Below are 15,241 nucleotides of genomic sequence, written 5' to 3'. Positions count from 1 at the left end.
TTGTCAAGGTGTTCAGTGCTCACAGTGTTAGTGTCAGCACTTGACAAAAATATCTTGAATATATACAAGATTACTCCCTTCAGTTTGAGAAAATAACACTACTTGTTCTTCACAACCATCACACAGGATGGGAATTAATGGTGAAATGATGGTGCTTTTCAGTATCTTAATGTTGTCAACCTACAGTTATCAGCAATATAAATTGTGATGTCTTTCCACTTTCCTGTTCTTATAAAAGAGGTCCTCAATGCCCAGAAACCTTAGGGAAACAAATGCAAGTAACTATAGCATCACTACTCTAAACTTCCACACCTACAACTGCATAAAACAGACGGTGCACTGGAAGGATGTGTAAATGCAAATAAATGTAAATTTAACATTTAAATGTAAAATATAAATGTAAATTTGTTTTGTTTTTACCTGAAATCCTCTTTCACCGGCTTTTCCAGGGGCACCGTTGTTACCTGCAGGCCCTGGGTGACCAGGAGGTCCTGGAACACCAGGAGGGCCACTTTCACCACGGTCACCCTGCAGACAGTCACAGGAATTAGAGTAAGAAATCAAATGCTTTATAGAATTATCATATAAAGAGTATTAAAAGATTCAAGTTATGTGGCACAGAACTAGATTGATGTATTGTCAGGTATGGCAGTTCAGAGACACTGGTGATTCCTTACTTTGCCACCTGGGGATCCATCCCGTCCAGGAGAGCCATCTGAGCCAGGGTTACCCTAGAAAGGAAAAAGGTGGGTGGGGGGAATGAAAACAGTATTTTAATTAAATAATAATAATAATAACCTGATTATAGATAGGCAGCATTTTCTCCAGTTAAATGAAATTGTGTTCATCGGTCTAACAAAGTATTTTTACTAGAGAAGTGTCCCTGAAGGTGGAAGGGTCCATAAAAGATCCATCAGACATTCTATTTTGTAAGTGAACAGGTAGAAAATTCTCTCACTTGCATTCAAGTGAGACAGAGATGTGATCTCCAAGTAGAAAAGAACATAACGGATATTGCAGGCTACACCTCCTTCATATAAAGGTAACCCGCACAGGACTGTGCACCAGGTGCTTGAGGGAACCTTTGTTAACCTTCAAACATGCTTACTTTCTGATTTTTCTGCATTTAACTCAAAAGCTAGCAGAACAGTCTAATGCATCCACTCACATCTCTGCCAGGCTCTCCAGGTAAGCCTCTCTGACCCATAGGACCTTGTGGACCAGGAGCACCACGCTCTCCTGGGACGCCATTGACGCCTGGTTTACCATCTTCACCCTGACAAAAAAGGGAAGAAGATTTAATTGCAGATCATGTGCTTATTTAATGCCATTGTATTATACATCTTCAACCAAGTAGGCAGTAATGAAGGATATCAGATAAAATGCACTGAGACTTTGGTGATTGTGAATACTTGGAATACGAAAAGGAAGAACTTAATCAGACTTTCTTTTCCTTAGTAGTAATACTCGTAGAAGACACTTGCAACTGAGGAGCATACTTTCCTGTTTTCTCAACTAGAAAACAGTAAGGAGGAATATTACTTCTTAATTGCACAAAAAAAATAGCCAAAGCATTTAAAAAAAAAAAGACTGGCTATTCTAGCTTATGGTGATAAAACACAACAAGCCTCCAATCTTCTTTGCTTCAGGCAGTTAGAAGTATTTTGCTGTTTGGGCCCTAATGTTTGAACAAGAAACACTGATAATTAAGCAAAGATAACTGGTGGTAGTTGAAACTAGGATTTAAACTCTCTCTAGGAGCTTTTATAGTTGATTTCTCTCAAAGGGGTGAGGGTGGTTATATACGTAGTATAATTACAAATAATCTGATCCAAGAGTCTTAAGAATAGAGATTTAAGACTACCTCAGAGACATCCAGTAACCACTGGATGCTTAAAAGCCTGATCTTAGGGATGCAAGTTATTTAACTGGACTGAAAAGCTAGGAGGTCGTCACGTCAGTGCATACACTCACCTTGCCACCTGCCATGCCAGCTGGGCCGGGGAGGCCACGTGGACCTGGTAAACCTGTACTGCCACGGCTGCCAATGATGCCTTGGGGTCCTGGGTCACCTGGTGTCCCCTATTTAAAGAAAGGTAGGCCAGTCAACACCAAGTGTCAGGCTTCTGATAGTTGATAAACTCAGCCCCTACCTATCATTGAACTCTCCTGGCTGAACATGTACTTACCCTCTCTCCCCGTGCACCTGGAGGCCCTTTTTCACCTGGTGCTCCAGGCTCACCGCGTAGTCCAGGAGGTCCTGAGCCGCCAGGAGGACCGGCATTACCAGGTGGTCCAGGAGGCCCATCCTTGCCTGCAGGCCCTGCATTACCAGGAGGACCTGGACTACCCTATGAGTTTTAAAAAGAAGAAGATGAGCTCTATTATCTAAAAAAGTACAATGTACTTACTGCTATTGATCTTTCCTCATGAAAGCCAATCAAATGGGTTTAACTGCTTCAAGATAGACTGAGAGCACAATCCCAGTACATCAAGATCTGATCTGATCTTAAAAAGAGTATTTATCCCCTTGTCTACTGCTGCTTGCAGCTCATGCTTTTGTCCTCCACGCTCTCTGGACACACGGTTTCCATAAAGCAACACCTGCACGTTGGGATGTCTGGTGGTTGTAGCATATTCCTCAGCCAAAGCTCTGACACCAAAATTTGAAGCAGTAATGGCCCAGTCTGATTTCTGGAATTACTCAAACCAGACATCTTTAATAATGCCTTGGACATCTATCAGTAACTACACAACAAACCTGTTTACTCAAACATAAGACATTTTCTGATAACTTATTCCAATTATAATACAATGATGGATAGACTGTATTTTTTATTTTATATAACTGATAAATGCATTTTATTCTTTGTATTTTCTTCATCTTTAAAAAACAAAAATCAAATGTCACACAAAGAACTTTGGTACAATAATCTTCCCATACTCTTCTGTCTCATACTAACTGAGTTTATGTTGTTCTGCTTTACAGGCAACTAAAAAAACTTCTCAAGGAACTACAGAATGTAGTTTTGAAAAAGATACCTAGTCAAAATCCTGAAGGATGCTTCTTTTTTTATTTTTCTTTTCTTTTCTTTTTTTTTCTTTTTCTTTTTTTTTTTTTTTTTGCAAGTGAAATCATCATATTCAGTACAACACGGACTGCTCACTATTCATGTCAAGATACGTTTTGTTTAATAAAATTTAATATAACAGTAAGTCTATAAAAAGATACCTGCAAGCTAAGAACAAAAGAGAAAAGGAACAAAACAACTTACATTGTTGCCAGGGGGACCGGGCAGACCACGAGCACCAGGGAAACCAGCAGCACCCTGCAAGAAACCAATACTTAAATCTGTTTCTGAAGAATAGAAACAAGTGAAACAGTTGATTTCTGTACAAAAGCTGACTCTCAGTTCTTCCGATTTGTTTTGCTTAATATCTGAATTCACTAAAGGTCCTGCATATGAATATCAAGTTGTTGTTTCTTAAATAATTATTTGTTTTCCACCCTACTCTCCAACTTCCTTTGCCAAGGAGATGACCTTTATGTTCCTGAAGGAAGACCAGTTGTCTCTGAAGAAGTTAGCAGGTACTGTTTTGCCCCAACAATTATTTTGGTACCTCCTCCAGATTACCAAATGCCTTAGACTTAATTATAACTTGTGATTAATCTACATTACATTTGTTGTAACAGTCAGTGAGAAATGGTTCAGTTTGCATTGAAGAGGTACTTACAGGGCCTCCAGGAGATCCACGTTCTCCTTTTACTCCTTGGGGACCAGGCGGACCCTATGTAGATGGAAACCAATATTGAAATTATTTGAAAAACAGATACAAAGTGTAGGTAGCATCAATAGGCAGCAAGCAGTTCAAATGCTTGTGCTTGGGTCCAGTCACCCTGAGGCTGAGTGAAGGCTAAAGAAGCCTCTCTGTCTGCAGTTTTAAAAGCAGCACAGACTTACCGGTGCACCAGGGCCACCCTGTGGACCTGCAGCTCCAGGGGGCCCAGCCTCTCCCCTCAGACCAGGTGGACCTCGCTCTCCTTTCCCACCAGGTTCACCATTCTGGCCCTGTATAGAAGGTGCAACATAACTAAATTAATGAATAATTAAAACACAGAAAATAATGCTAAGATGAGAAACGTTATCTGGATTGTCTTCCAAAGGGAAGAGTTTTATTGGTCAACCAGCATGGAAAAGATTAAAAAAAAAAAAAGATGTTGCAATATGTGTGACTGAGTATAGAATAACATGCAAGGAAATCAGCGTCTGCAATCAAAGTATGCGTTAGAGTAGTTATAGCAAATATGTTGGAGATGGAAGTGCATTTCCAAAAATGAGAAGTCCAAAATCCTATTCTATTGCCTTTAAATATTCATACTTACCGGAGCTCCAGGGAAGCCAGCAGGTCCAGGAAGACCTTGTTCTCCTCGCTCTCCCTGTAGAAAGAGTAAGTCAGCAATAGGAATTGTTAATAAAAAAAAGGCTTCATATTAGAAGTTACAGAGTACTGCTAAACAAAGCTGAAGTTTCTTTGTCTTAGCAGTCTTGGGAGAAAAGGCAAACAACCAAAGCTAACAGCTGCTCCTGAGCTCTAAAATGAACTGCTTCAGAATTATCTGAAAACCATAATAAATAAATAAATAAATAAATAAATAAATAAATAGTTTCAGTTACGCCTATATAAACCCTGACCACAATTCGTGGTAGTCCCTACATATAATTGATGGCTGTTTTATCAAAGATATAAGAAACTATATTTTAGTATGTTTATTTAACTGTATGGCAAGATGGATACAAAACACAAACACCCCTCCGCTTTATCTACCAACAGTTGGTTCAGACTCTTCCCTGATCTGTCACTGCAGCACTCTAATCTCTTTACTCTGTTTAAAAGCATTGGATTTTTCTGAAATCCATAGCAGAAGTAAAGCTCATGAGTCCAACAGGAGCTGAATGCACTCAGTTAATTATTATGGACTCAAGCTGCTTTTGCTCTGGATGGACAGCAGTGTTGCAAACTGTCTCCACCTCAACCATGCTAAAATTATGCTGGAAAGAGGAGTGCTGTCACTTACCGGACCACCACGGGAACCCACAGGACCAGGGGCACCAGCTGGACCAGTCTCTCCCTGTAAGGAAAAAGAATGGTTACCAGGATTTCTTCCTCTCCCCAGGAGCCAAACAGCAACGTTGCTGCTTACAGTGTCACACGGTGTCATGGAAGATGCTTTACCTTATCTCCAGGGGGCCCAGCAGGACCAGGAGGACCAATGGGACCTACATTACCCTAAAATAATAATGATAAATAATAAATAAATAATATATATTATATATATATATATATACATATACATACATATATATATACACACATAGCAGAAAATATTATATTTTTTATTAAAAAATGACATTGTTATCTATTTGATCAATAACATTTATATTTCAGTGTAAACACGTTGTTAACAGCATTTAAATGAAAGCGGTTCTATAATGCCAGTGTGCTGTTGCACAATACATTTTGGACTGACATCATGAGATTGAACCATTTGGTGAAGTGAGACCTCGTTTCCACCCCACCCCCAAATGAACCTGAAATAAAGGCACCTGAAGTCAATCTGTCTCTCTCAGTGGGAAAATGAAAGTTACCTATATGAAATTGAGGGCAATAAATAATTGGCCCATAGATCTTCAGAATTCTCCAGTGTCTGTTGTTATTTTTTCCGAGAATTTGATGCATACCTTACATTTTGAAATCCATTTTTCTACTTCTTCAATTAAAATAATCTGCAGTAATATACTCATTTGTCACCTCTCATTATTTTGATGTATGTCCAGCTTGTACATATTTATTGGACACATGTACGTAATTCACTTTGAACATGCTGTGGATTTACATATAAAGAAATAGATAGTAAACTGTGCAAGTATTCTGCATGGCAGCCCTTGCTATCAAAACATCTTCCTATATTTCATTATAGCCAGAATATTTCTCTTCAGTTGGCTCAATTCAGGAAATTAACGTTTTTACTACTTTTATATTGGTACTTTCACTCTGAAGTGTGGCCTCTATTAATTATCATCTTCCACTTGCAAAAATTCTGTTATTTTGGCTGAAATAGTCATGAATAATAATACAGCCAGAATGTTATGCAATGGGGTTACTACTTTTTCTCTCCCTAGATAGTGTTTATTCACCATAACTCTACTTGCATTTAATGTGTAGACAATATGAAATTAACTCAGAATCCAAAGCTTAAACACTCACTCGTTCTCCTCTTGCACCAGGGAGGCCATCAGCACCTTTACCACCAGGTTCACCCTAGAAAGAAAGATAAGTGAAAGAAGTGTAAGGAAAAAGCAAACAAAAGTTGAAAATAATAATAATAATAATAATCAAATTAAGCCCACCTCCCCTCCCCCCAAATTAAAACATGACCCTTCACAGTATCTCATACTGAGCATATCCAAATAAGTAGATTTTACTATTGTGGCCATATAAATATCAAATGGGATGACATTCTGCCCAGTATTCATCATCAGATACTGAATATTTGATGCAAAAAACCCACACTGCTTTAAAATGGAGTCCACAATGGGCAGAGAACATGGCATGAACTGCTCTCATTGGTATTAGCTCCATTAGACCCATTCTGTTCTACTTCTTCCCCAGTGAGAGCTACATATGTAGCATATACTAGGCTAGTTGTAAAATGCTGTATTTGTTAAATGTATATGGCCTATACAACACAGCTAATTCAACAAGCAGAGGTACTACACCATTAACACTTCTGAAATCAGTCCATAAGTCAGCACATGAACAAATCCAGTGCCTTGTGGGAGGTTAACACTGAGTTAGTTTTAAACACACAGGATGTTAAAGATGCATGTGTTACCTTATCCCCTTTTGGTCCAGGACTTCCAGAAGCTCCTCTTTCTCCTGGCATTCCCTGTAAACCAGGCAGCCCTGTGCCTCCGGGGGCACCAGGGGGACCAGGAGGACCCTAGAAAGTGACAAAAATTGTTAGGAAGAAAACCCAAGGAAGAACATCAATCTGAATGCTTCACGCAGCAAGGGAAAAGCAAGGAAGTCTGTGGGTACCTTGGCACCTTCAGAGCCAGCAGGACCTGGCCCACCTCTCGCTCCAGGAGGTCCAGGAGGACCTTGTGCACCTCGTTCACCTGGGATTCCATTTTCACCCTGTGACAAAGAAAGATGTTGTTCTTCATCATCAGGTTCATATTTTGTTAATTCATTACTGTAATTATAGAAATGAAGCTGTATGATTTACCTTAGGGCCTGGGAATCCAGGTCCTCCAATATCACCTTTTGGCCCCTGTTTAAGAGAAAATAAATGCAACTTATCCATGAGCTTTAATTAATAAATCCATGTTGTGGTTGACACGCTGCTTCTCCCACCTTTGATTCCTAAAAGCAGTCATCCCTGCTCTGTAGAATGCCAATAGCTGCATAATTTTTAATTTGTTTTTTTTTTTTTTTTTTTTTTTTAATCGTTTTGTGCGTGCCTGGGAAAAATGGAAAAAAAAAAAAAACTCCTACTTACTGGCTCTCCAGGCTTTCCATTTTCTCCAGCTGGTCCCGGTCCTCCAGGCAAACCCTGAAAGAAGGAACAATATCACTACGTAAGTCTATGTTACATAAGCAAATTAAGCATTGTCCTCCCTAGCAAATTTCTCTGGACACAGAAGTGCACCCCACCCATACCAATCCCTTACAAAGGACGAGGAGCTGATTTGATAGCTTGAGGTTTAACACAGCTCAATTCCCTCAGCCAACTGTCTGCTTTGCAATTCTGAAACACCGATCAATCCATTCTGTCAATTAATTCATCTGTTTGTGACATGAATCCCAGTGAAAATGTTTAGATGATTTCTCTCTTTTTTTTCTTTTTTTTTTTTTGCTCTTGTTTTGTTAGAAAGCAGTTGACAACAAACACACAGCACCTGGAGGCCAGGTGAACCTGATGGTCCTGGTTCTCCTCTGTCCCCAGCAGGACCCTAGAATCAAACAAAAGAGGAAAAAAGGAAATTGCTTACAGGCAGATATTCTCAAACAGTCCCACTGCACCTCTAACCTACATCTTCTTATCATCAACTGAAGAAGCAAATGTGCAATTTCCAGGGTAATATATCTTCCAATTTGCTCTTTTCACTCTAACCATAAGATTCATTCAGCAGAAATATTTATCCCACAGGAATACTTGACATTAGTCTAAAATTGCTAGATCTGGTATACTTCAAAGGGAGTACTAGTGCGTCTCAAGTAGAAAAGCTGCTACACCACTGAAAGCTGTAAACTGACTTTTCTAGTCTACTTACACTGGGTATACCCACCTCAGGTTTCTTCTAACAAAGTTTTGGGTATTAACGTATGAAAAAACTGGGGAAGAGCTCTCATGTTTGTCTTCACAAAAGCAGGTTTCTTTAGAACATGAAAGTATTCTTTGCCCTACAATTACCATGGCACCAGTCCACCATGGCAACAGTCAGTAAATGACTCTTATGGGAGTCCCACACTTACAGCAGGTCCAGGAGGACCAGGGAGGCCAACATCACCATTCTTCCCAGCAGGACCCTGTACAAAGACAAAACTGGCTAAGGTTATGGGTTGATATAATTTCTATAATATCAACTGAGTTACTATTAGTTAACAGTTTTACTATGTTATTAAAAAGAAATTATGAATAAAACTTACAGGTGTTCCAGGTGGTCCACCAGGGCCTCTTTCCCCATTCTTACCTGGGGCACCCTTACAAAAGAGAAAGACCACGTGTAAATTACCTGTTCCAGTCCACATACAATAACTTAACAACTACGGCATCAAATCTCCTATGAAGCAATATAATTTTACCACGTGACTGCTCAAGCATAAGCAAAGGACAAGCAGAAAAAGCCCACTCACCTCATTTCCTTTCGGACCAGGGAAACCCATTACGCCTGGCTGGCCACGTGGGCCTGCTGGGCCAGGGGGGCCAGAACGGCCAGTTTCACCCTGATTACCCTGGGATAGACAGGAAAGAAATGAAACACATAACATCAGTTAAGTAAAATAAATACATACCTATGAATCATTAAAGAGTGGACTAGAGACACTTCAAGATTTATGGCGTATTTTAGATTTCAACTGAGCCTTTATATATGCTGATCTTCAAGGACTATTGAAAGATAAGACTGCAAAAAGCTCTTACAAAGAAGCAGCACCTGAACTGCTCTGGTAAACTGAAGCAAAGAAGAGAAGCTTAATCTGACTATGAAAACAATGTACCAAGTAGACAGTGTAAGATCACGTTAAGGCTCGTGGGCATACCAGCATAAAATCCATGCACAGTGTACTTACCGGAGGGCCAGGCTTTCCATCACTTCCAGGACTACCTGGAATCCCAGGCAAACCCTGCAAATGAAGAAAAATAAATAAATATATATTATTCATCAGCTTAAAATGAGTTAAAATACATAAAAATAAATATTGTTAAAAACAACATATTTAAAATATTTTCTTGGTTTTAACTTCTTTATTAAAATTCTTTAATTAAGGAGAAGAATTTAAGAAAGCTAGCAAATTATATTGCCAGGATTTAATATCATTCTCTTAGCTTCATTACATGGGATCAAATCATCAGATATTAAACAAAACGCACAAGAACTGTATTTCCATTAGCTGAGAAGTTAAGAATGAAACAATTTTCACTATTTTGTACTTTAAAGCACCAAATTTTCTACAGTATTTTACCTTCATGTTTTATCTTCTAAATGCAATTTATTATGCTCTATTTTAAATAATTTGTATCAATTTCCAATACAATCTTCAGTTCTCAGGATCCTGCATTCAATATCATTTTTTGACAACATTTGCTAATTCTCAATACAGCTCTCACAAGGTAATTACATTCTGCACATAAACTCTTGATACATACTATGAAAATCCAACCAAATAGATTTTCATTAGTTTGCATTAACTGCACCTAAGCAATATATAAGGAATTAAATATTTAAGAACATGTAAATAGTCAATATAATTTATAATATAAACTATTGCTTAAAATCAAAATTAATTCTACTTAAGTAATGAATATATGTAAGACACACCGAAAGTAATGTGTCCTATGTTTTTACATGGAAAACACAACAGATAGAAAGAGCACTATAATTCTGTTTGATGGAGCAAGTTCTTGGCTACAGACATCTGTTTTTCAACACAGTTAAGATCACTGGCTGTGCATCCTGCCAGGGGTGAACAAGAGCCTGCATGCCGTGCTTGCAAATATCTGCACCAGCAGAGGTGGCCCAATGTCACTGCTGCTGAAATTCACCACCCATCACATCACTGCCCTCACATCCCCCTGTTGGTCTCCATAGCAGGTGACATCTTTTCTGCTGTGACAGTGTGTTTCTGCTACAGATAATATGTTGTCAGTCTGCCTATCTGCTGCCATCCATCGCACAGCAACAAAACATCCTGGAGTACTGGCAGGAAGGTTCAATCTCTATAGCCATGCCATCAACACCCGCTTCTGACATCACAGGTCAAAATAATAAAACATAAAGCATTACTTTCGGAGCAACCTTCATAAATATTTTTGATTTAATAAACGATTTAATTTTCTATTACATATTAAAAGCATAATTTATTTTAAAATAAATTTTAAAAATCTATTAAAACATAAAAAGACAATATTCACATGAAAGCCATATCTGATCACAGCGCTCGGAGAGCTGTGGAGCATTCTGAGCTTTGTATAAACTGCATGCTTTCACATACCACATAATGTTTCTGGATGCTCCATGTTATCATATGCTTATCTAACCTAGGCACTAAATTTAAAGGACGGAATAACATCACTAGGGTTCTTTTCTAGTTGTGCTTTCTTTATCAGCTTCGATGAAGCACCTCTAATATAATTTATTTTCTGCAGACATCCTGTCTTACCCTCATTCCTGGAAGTCCTGGGCCTCCATCTTGTCCACGGTCTCCTGCTGGTCCACTTGGACCAGGGGGACCCGGGCTGCCACGTTCACCTGCAGGACCCTAAAAAAAGACATGAAAATTTAGGGCAAGAAAATGAGCTGATACTCATTTTATTAAACTTGATGTGATATGTGATACTCATTTATTGAATCTGAAAATGTCCATTCAAATTAACATGGATTCCACAAAGGTTTGGGATGGATTTATAGGAATACTATATAAGACTATGTACCTTTTCACCTGGAAGTCCATTGCTACCGGGTAAGCCACGGAATCCAGGAGAACCCTGTCAAATAAATGAAGAAAAAATGGATCTCAGACAATTTGACTGAAGCAGGGGAAAATGCCTTCTCAGAACTATTTACCTTTAGACTTTCAGAAAACCAATGGATGAAATTTATTGAAAATACATATTTTTTTTGTGATAAGAAGGTGAGAAAAACAATTTTTGCCTGGATAAAACCCTCCTGTTGATTTAACAGGCAGTCCTTCACTCATATCTACAGGACCTGTATTAGTCTCTTTATTCATTAGAATTTTTTAAATGAATTCATATAAAAAATGAAACAACACAATGTAGACTTGCAGAATTATTTTCTTCTAATTCTATTCTGACAATTACTCTATTGTGTTATTATTGCTTCCAAGAAATTTTAACTATGAAATATCATTTGCAGCCCAGCATGTATATTTAATGTAATTTTTTTCCTATGCACACATAGGTCCTTTACAGCTTCAACAAATACAGCACCACATTCTTAAATTAGGTGTTAAAAATAAAATGGTAATTTTCTTTGATTTTGGTGGGAACAAAAATACAAAAGTCATTAATGTTGTTGCTACATTTTTTTTCAATCCAAGAATTCCTTTGAGAGAACATTCCCTGGAAAGCTACCGAATGAAAGAGCTAAACATTTGTTGGCAGTGAAGACATTATAAGATCGTGATTGTGCTGTTGTTGACATTGTCCACTTTTAAGGCACACTGATAATAAAGATGATGGCATAAAGACACACCATGAAGTGAGTTTTTATTCAATCTTCCACATTACTTCCTCAATTAAGTCCCAATTAAGTCCCAAGTTCTGTACCCAACTCCACATGTTGAACTTGGTGAGAACTGATTAGGAGCGAAGTTTTTCCTCCAAGCATTTTAACCCCAAAGTTTACTACCATACAAACACAAAATATACACAGTGCACATGGTCATCTACAGTGGCTTACTCTCTCTCCGGGTGTTCCAGGGACGCCATTCTGGCCAGGTTCACCATTTGCACCTCTCTTGCCTTCCTCACCAGGAGGTCCAGGAGCACCTGGGGTGCCATTTTCACCCTGGCAACAACACAAGCCACTATCAAAATTAGACATCTCCAAAAAACAAAAAACAAACAAACAAACAAACAAAACAAACAAAAAAACCAAAACCAACCAAACAAAAAAAAAAAAAAACAAAAAACCAAACCAAACCAAAACAAAAAAAAAAACCCCCCCCCCCCAAAAAAAAACCAAACCAAACAACCACCAAACCACTTTGTGTTGTTTTTTGTTGTGCATGTGTAACAATTCAGAGCTCAGACTTCCTTGTAAGAAGCCTCTGAAGGCATTTTACAATCACTTACACGCTCGCCTTTTGGGCCCGGATCTCCTTTTGCACCATTCTTACCAGGTTCTCCCTGAACAGAAGAAAATCTCATTAAAGTTACTGACTGCAGCACGTTCTTATTCTGGAGCTATGATAAAATGCTAAAACACTAAGAGAAACATATTACATATTTCAAAATACTGACTAATTCTTATTATTCTAATAACTTATTGCAACACAATTAGTGTATCAGTTGGACCTGAATGTTGAATGTACAGGACTCTTTAAAACTCCAGTAAGGAACTGATGCAATCCAAAGCACCACTGAGAATAATTTTAGATCTGTTTTTGAGCTAGTGTAGGCATTGAAATGACTGAGCATTTCTCTAAGAACAACGTGTGGAGTAAAGCTGCCAGGAGAGCATGTATTGAAGTAAACAACAGGGTAAAAGTAGGTGCAACTTAATGGGTATGCTGGGCTGTTGATTCAAGCCCATGAAAATTAAAGCAGGTGAAAACAGCATTTCAAAATGACAGATTTGCTTAGCACAGCTTTTTGAGTCATTTTCTATACCAATATACAAAGCAATACATGAAAGCTAAATAATATAGCTATAAAAAGTAAATGACTACTGTTGTTATCATAAAATAATTAAGTCCATCTCAAATGAACAGTATAATTCAATGTGTTATCTTTTTAATGGTATCAGAACTATGTTCACCACATTATTTTGTACAACTGTTGTAATGGATACTAGTAACTCACCGGACTGCCTTTTGCTCCAGGGTTTCCACTTGTTCCTGGAGGACCAGGAAGACCACGGCCTCCTGGAAGACCAGGAGCACCGGGGATCCCAGAAGGTCCCTGTGGAGAGCCAAAAGAGGATCAGGATTAACAGAGTTCAGCATGGCTGGATTCTGCCCAGTCTAAAAGTGATCCTCATTAACACAGTGCAGCAAAATACACTGATGTGAGAAGTACCTACCATTTCGCCCTTGTTGCCGGGGCTTCCAGCTCTTCCAGGAGGACCCTGGAGAAGAGAAGTATCTAAATAAGTGATGCTGCTAACCTAGTGTCCTTAAAACAAAGGAGTCCTTGGGCTTTGTGAAGAGATTCTGGCCCCACACCTCCTAGTTCTCCTTCGATATTTCCATACCTGAGGCCCAGGCGGCCCAGCATGACCTTGAGGACCAGGTTCTCCTCTCTCACCAGGACTGCCACTAGCACCAGCAGGGCCAGGAGGACCAGCTTCACCCTAAGAAAAAACAGCAGAAATGAAAAATGACTGAATTTTAGCCATGACTGCATGGAAACCATCTTCATGGCTTCTTTCTCTCCTTTGTGTGTGATTTAAGAAAAACACTACCTCATCACCTGAGCGCAAAAGCCAGATCACTTCAGCTACCCAAAGCTGAGGCACATAGTTCCAATACATTCCAATAAATGCATGCTGCATGGCTCCTTTGAGGAAAGTTCACTTGAGACTCTCCCATAAAGCTGCAAAAAGCAGCGTATATACCACTGGACTGTATTTTAGGGTGGGTGTTTTTGAAGATTAGCTCATGCTGCATATGAAAACACATCAGTTCTATGTGAACACTGTAACAGCAGCCAGAAAAAGGAGTGCCCATAAAATGAAGATGTATGGTGACAGTCGTCCAACTGGAAAAAGGATAAAATCTAATGTTAGCATATATATTTAGCTAACTACCTTAAAACCTGGAGAGCCTGGAAATCCTGCAGTTCCAGGGGGACCTGGAGGACCCTTAAAAAGCAAAAGAAATACTATTAATACAAGAAGTAAAAAGCCATATGGATAGAATTAACCTGAAGTTTAAAAAAAAAAAAAAGAAAAAAAAAGAAGTCTGATTATGATATTATTCTCTGAATAAAGAAACACCTGTCAAAGTAGCCAAAATACATCACCTTGTAGAAGATGAAGCTTGGCTAGACCTAAAATATCACGCCTATATGTCACTTACCCGGACTTTCATGTTCATGTTCAGTGAATTTATGTGTTATAAGATTAAAAAAAAAAACAAACCAAAAAAACCACATAAATTTACCATGAAAGAGATTAAATTATAAAATAGATTAAAGTTTGTATTAAGAGATGTAAGAGAAAAACAAGCCTGTGGAAGTGGAATACATACACATGGGCATGCTCAGATTTCATCATGAAGATGAAAAAGAAAAAAACCTTCTGCACACTTCAGCTAAATATTGCCTTTGCTAAGACTTTTTTTTCTGCATATAGAAATGCATTTCTATACATCTGTATGTTCCCTGAGAAGAATCTGTCACCAGAGTTATGCACTTTTCATTTACAGTGTTAAGCCTCCTATTTTCACTGTAGGCTTCAAGTATATTGACTAACACTTGAGCAACGCAAGCATTTAAATTCAAATAGTGATAAGACTTCTTACAGGTGGGCCTGCTGCTCCTGGAGATCCATCCTTGCCATGGGCACCCTATGGAAAGAACAGAGGTAAGAACATTTGCTTGGTTCTACTCCCATCACTCACAAAGCATCTTTTTGTATTTGTACTACCCCACTCAGTATACCAATGATCCAAGGATCATTATTTCCTCTCTGCCTCCTTGTTCATAGTGGCTGAACCTAAGCTTTTGTTGAAACACTAAGCTTCCCCACAAAATTAACCTATTCATTTT

The 15,241-nt window shown here is 38.6% G+C and overlaps 1 protein-coding gene across 1 annotated transcript in view; it reads right to left on the bottom strand.

Annotated features, from left to right (window-relative positions):
- The window catches only part of COL3A1 (collagen type III alpha 1 chain), a 50,196-nt gene that overhangs the window by 6,836 nt on the left and 28,119 nt on the right, over positions 1–15,241 (bottom strand). Inside the window, exons 14-43 of the mRNA XM_015867839.1 lie at positions 14,995–15,039; positions 14,280–14,333; positions 13,725–13,823; positions 13,554–13,598; positions 13,334–13,432; positions 12,605–12,658; positions 12,210–12,317; positions 11,219–11,272; positions 10,948–11,046; positions 9,358–9,411; positions 8,923–9,021; positions 8,716–8,769; positions 8,542–8,595; positions 7,965–8,018; positions 7,565–7,618; positions 7,292–7,336; positions 7,102–7,200; positions 6,896–7,003; positions 6,268–6,321; positions 5,236–5,289; positions 5,078–5,131; positions 4,385–4,438; positions 3,963–4,070; positions 3,736–3,789; positions 3,276–3,329; positions 2,190–2,351; positions 1,975–2,082; positions 1,169–1,276; positions 678–731; positions 421–528 (exon numbers count right to left, since the gene is read on the bottom strand). Coding sequence (XP_015723325.1) covers positions 421–528; positions 678–731; positions 1,169–1,276; positions 1,975–2,082; positions 2,190–2,351; positions 3,276–3,329; positions 3,736–3,789; positions 3,963–4,070; positions 4,385–4,438; positions 5,078–5,131; positions 5,236–5,289; positions 6,268–6,321; positions 6,896–7,003; positions 7,102–7,200; positions 7,292–7,336; positions 7,565–7,618; positions 7,965–8,018; positions 8,542–8,595; positions 8,716–8,769; positions 8,923–9,021; positions 9,358–9,411; positions 10,948–11,046; positions 11,219–11,272; positions 12,210–12,317; positions 12,605–12,658; positions 13,334–13,432; positions 13,554–13,598; positions 13,725–13,823; positions 14,280–14,333; positions 14,995–15,039 — 2,250 coding nt within the window. The remainder of the gene's footprint in view (positions 1–420; positions 529–677; positions 732–1,168; positions 1,277–1,974; positions 2,083–2,189; positions 2,352–3,275; positions 3,330–3,735; positions 3,790–3,962; positions 4,071–4,384; positions 4,439–5,077; positions 5,132–5,235; positions 5,290–6,267; positions 6,322–6,895; positions 7,004–7,101; positions 7,201–7,291; positions 7,337–7,564; positions 7,619–7,964; positions 8,019–8,541; positions 8,596–8,715; positions 8,770–8,922; positions 9,022–9,357; positions 9,412–10,947; positions 11,047–11,218; positions 11,273–12,209; positions 12,318–12,604; positions 12,659–13,333; positions 13,433–13,553; positions 13,599–13,724; positions 13,824–14,279; positions 14,334–14,994; positions 15,040–15,241) is intronic.

The sequence above is a fragment of the Coturnix japonica genome, chromosome 7 (assembly GCF_001577835.2).
Source record: "Coturnix japonica isolate 7356 chromosome 7, Coturnix japonica 2.1, whole genome shotgun sequence".
NCBI lineage: Eukaryota > Metazoa > Chordata > Aves > Galliformes > Phasianidae > Coturnix > Coturnix japonica.
This window is presented reverse-complemented; position numbering and strand designations above follow the sequence as displayed.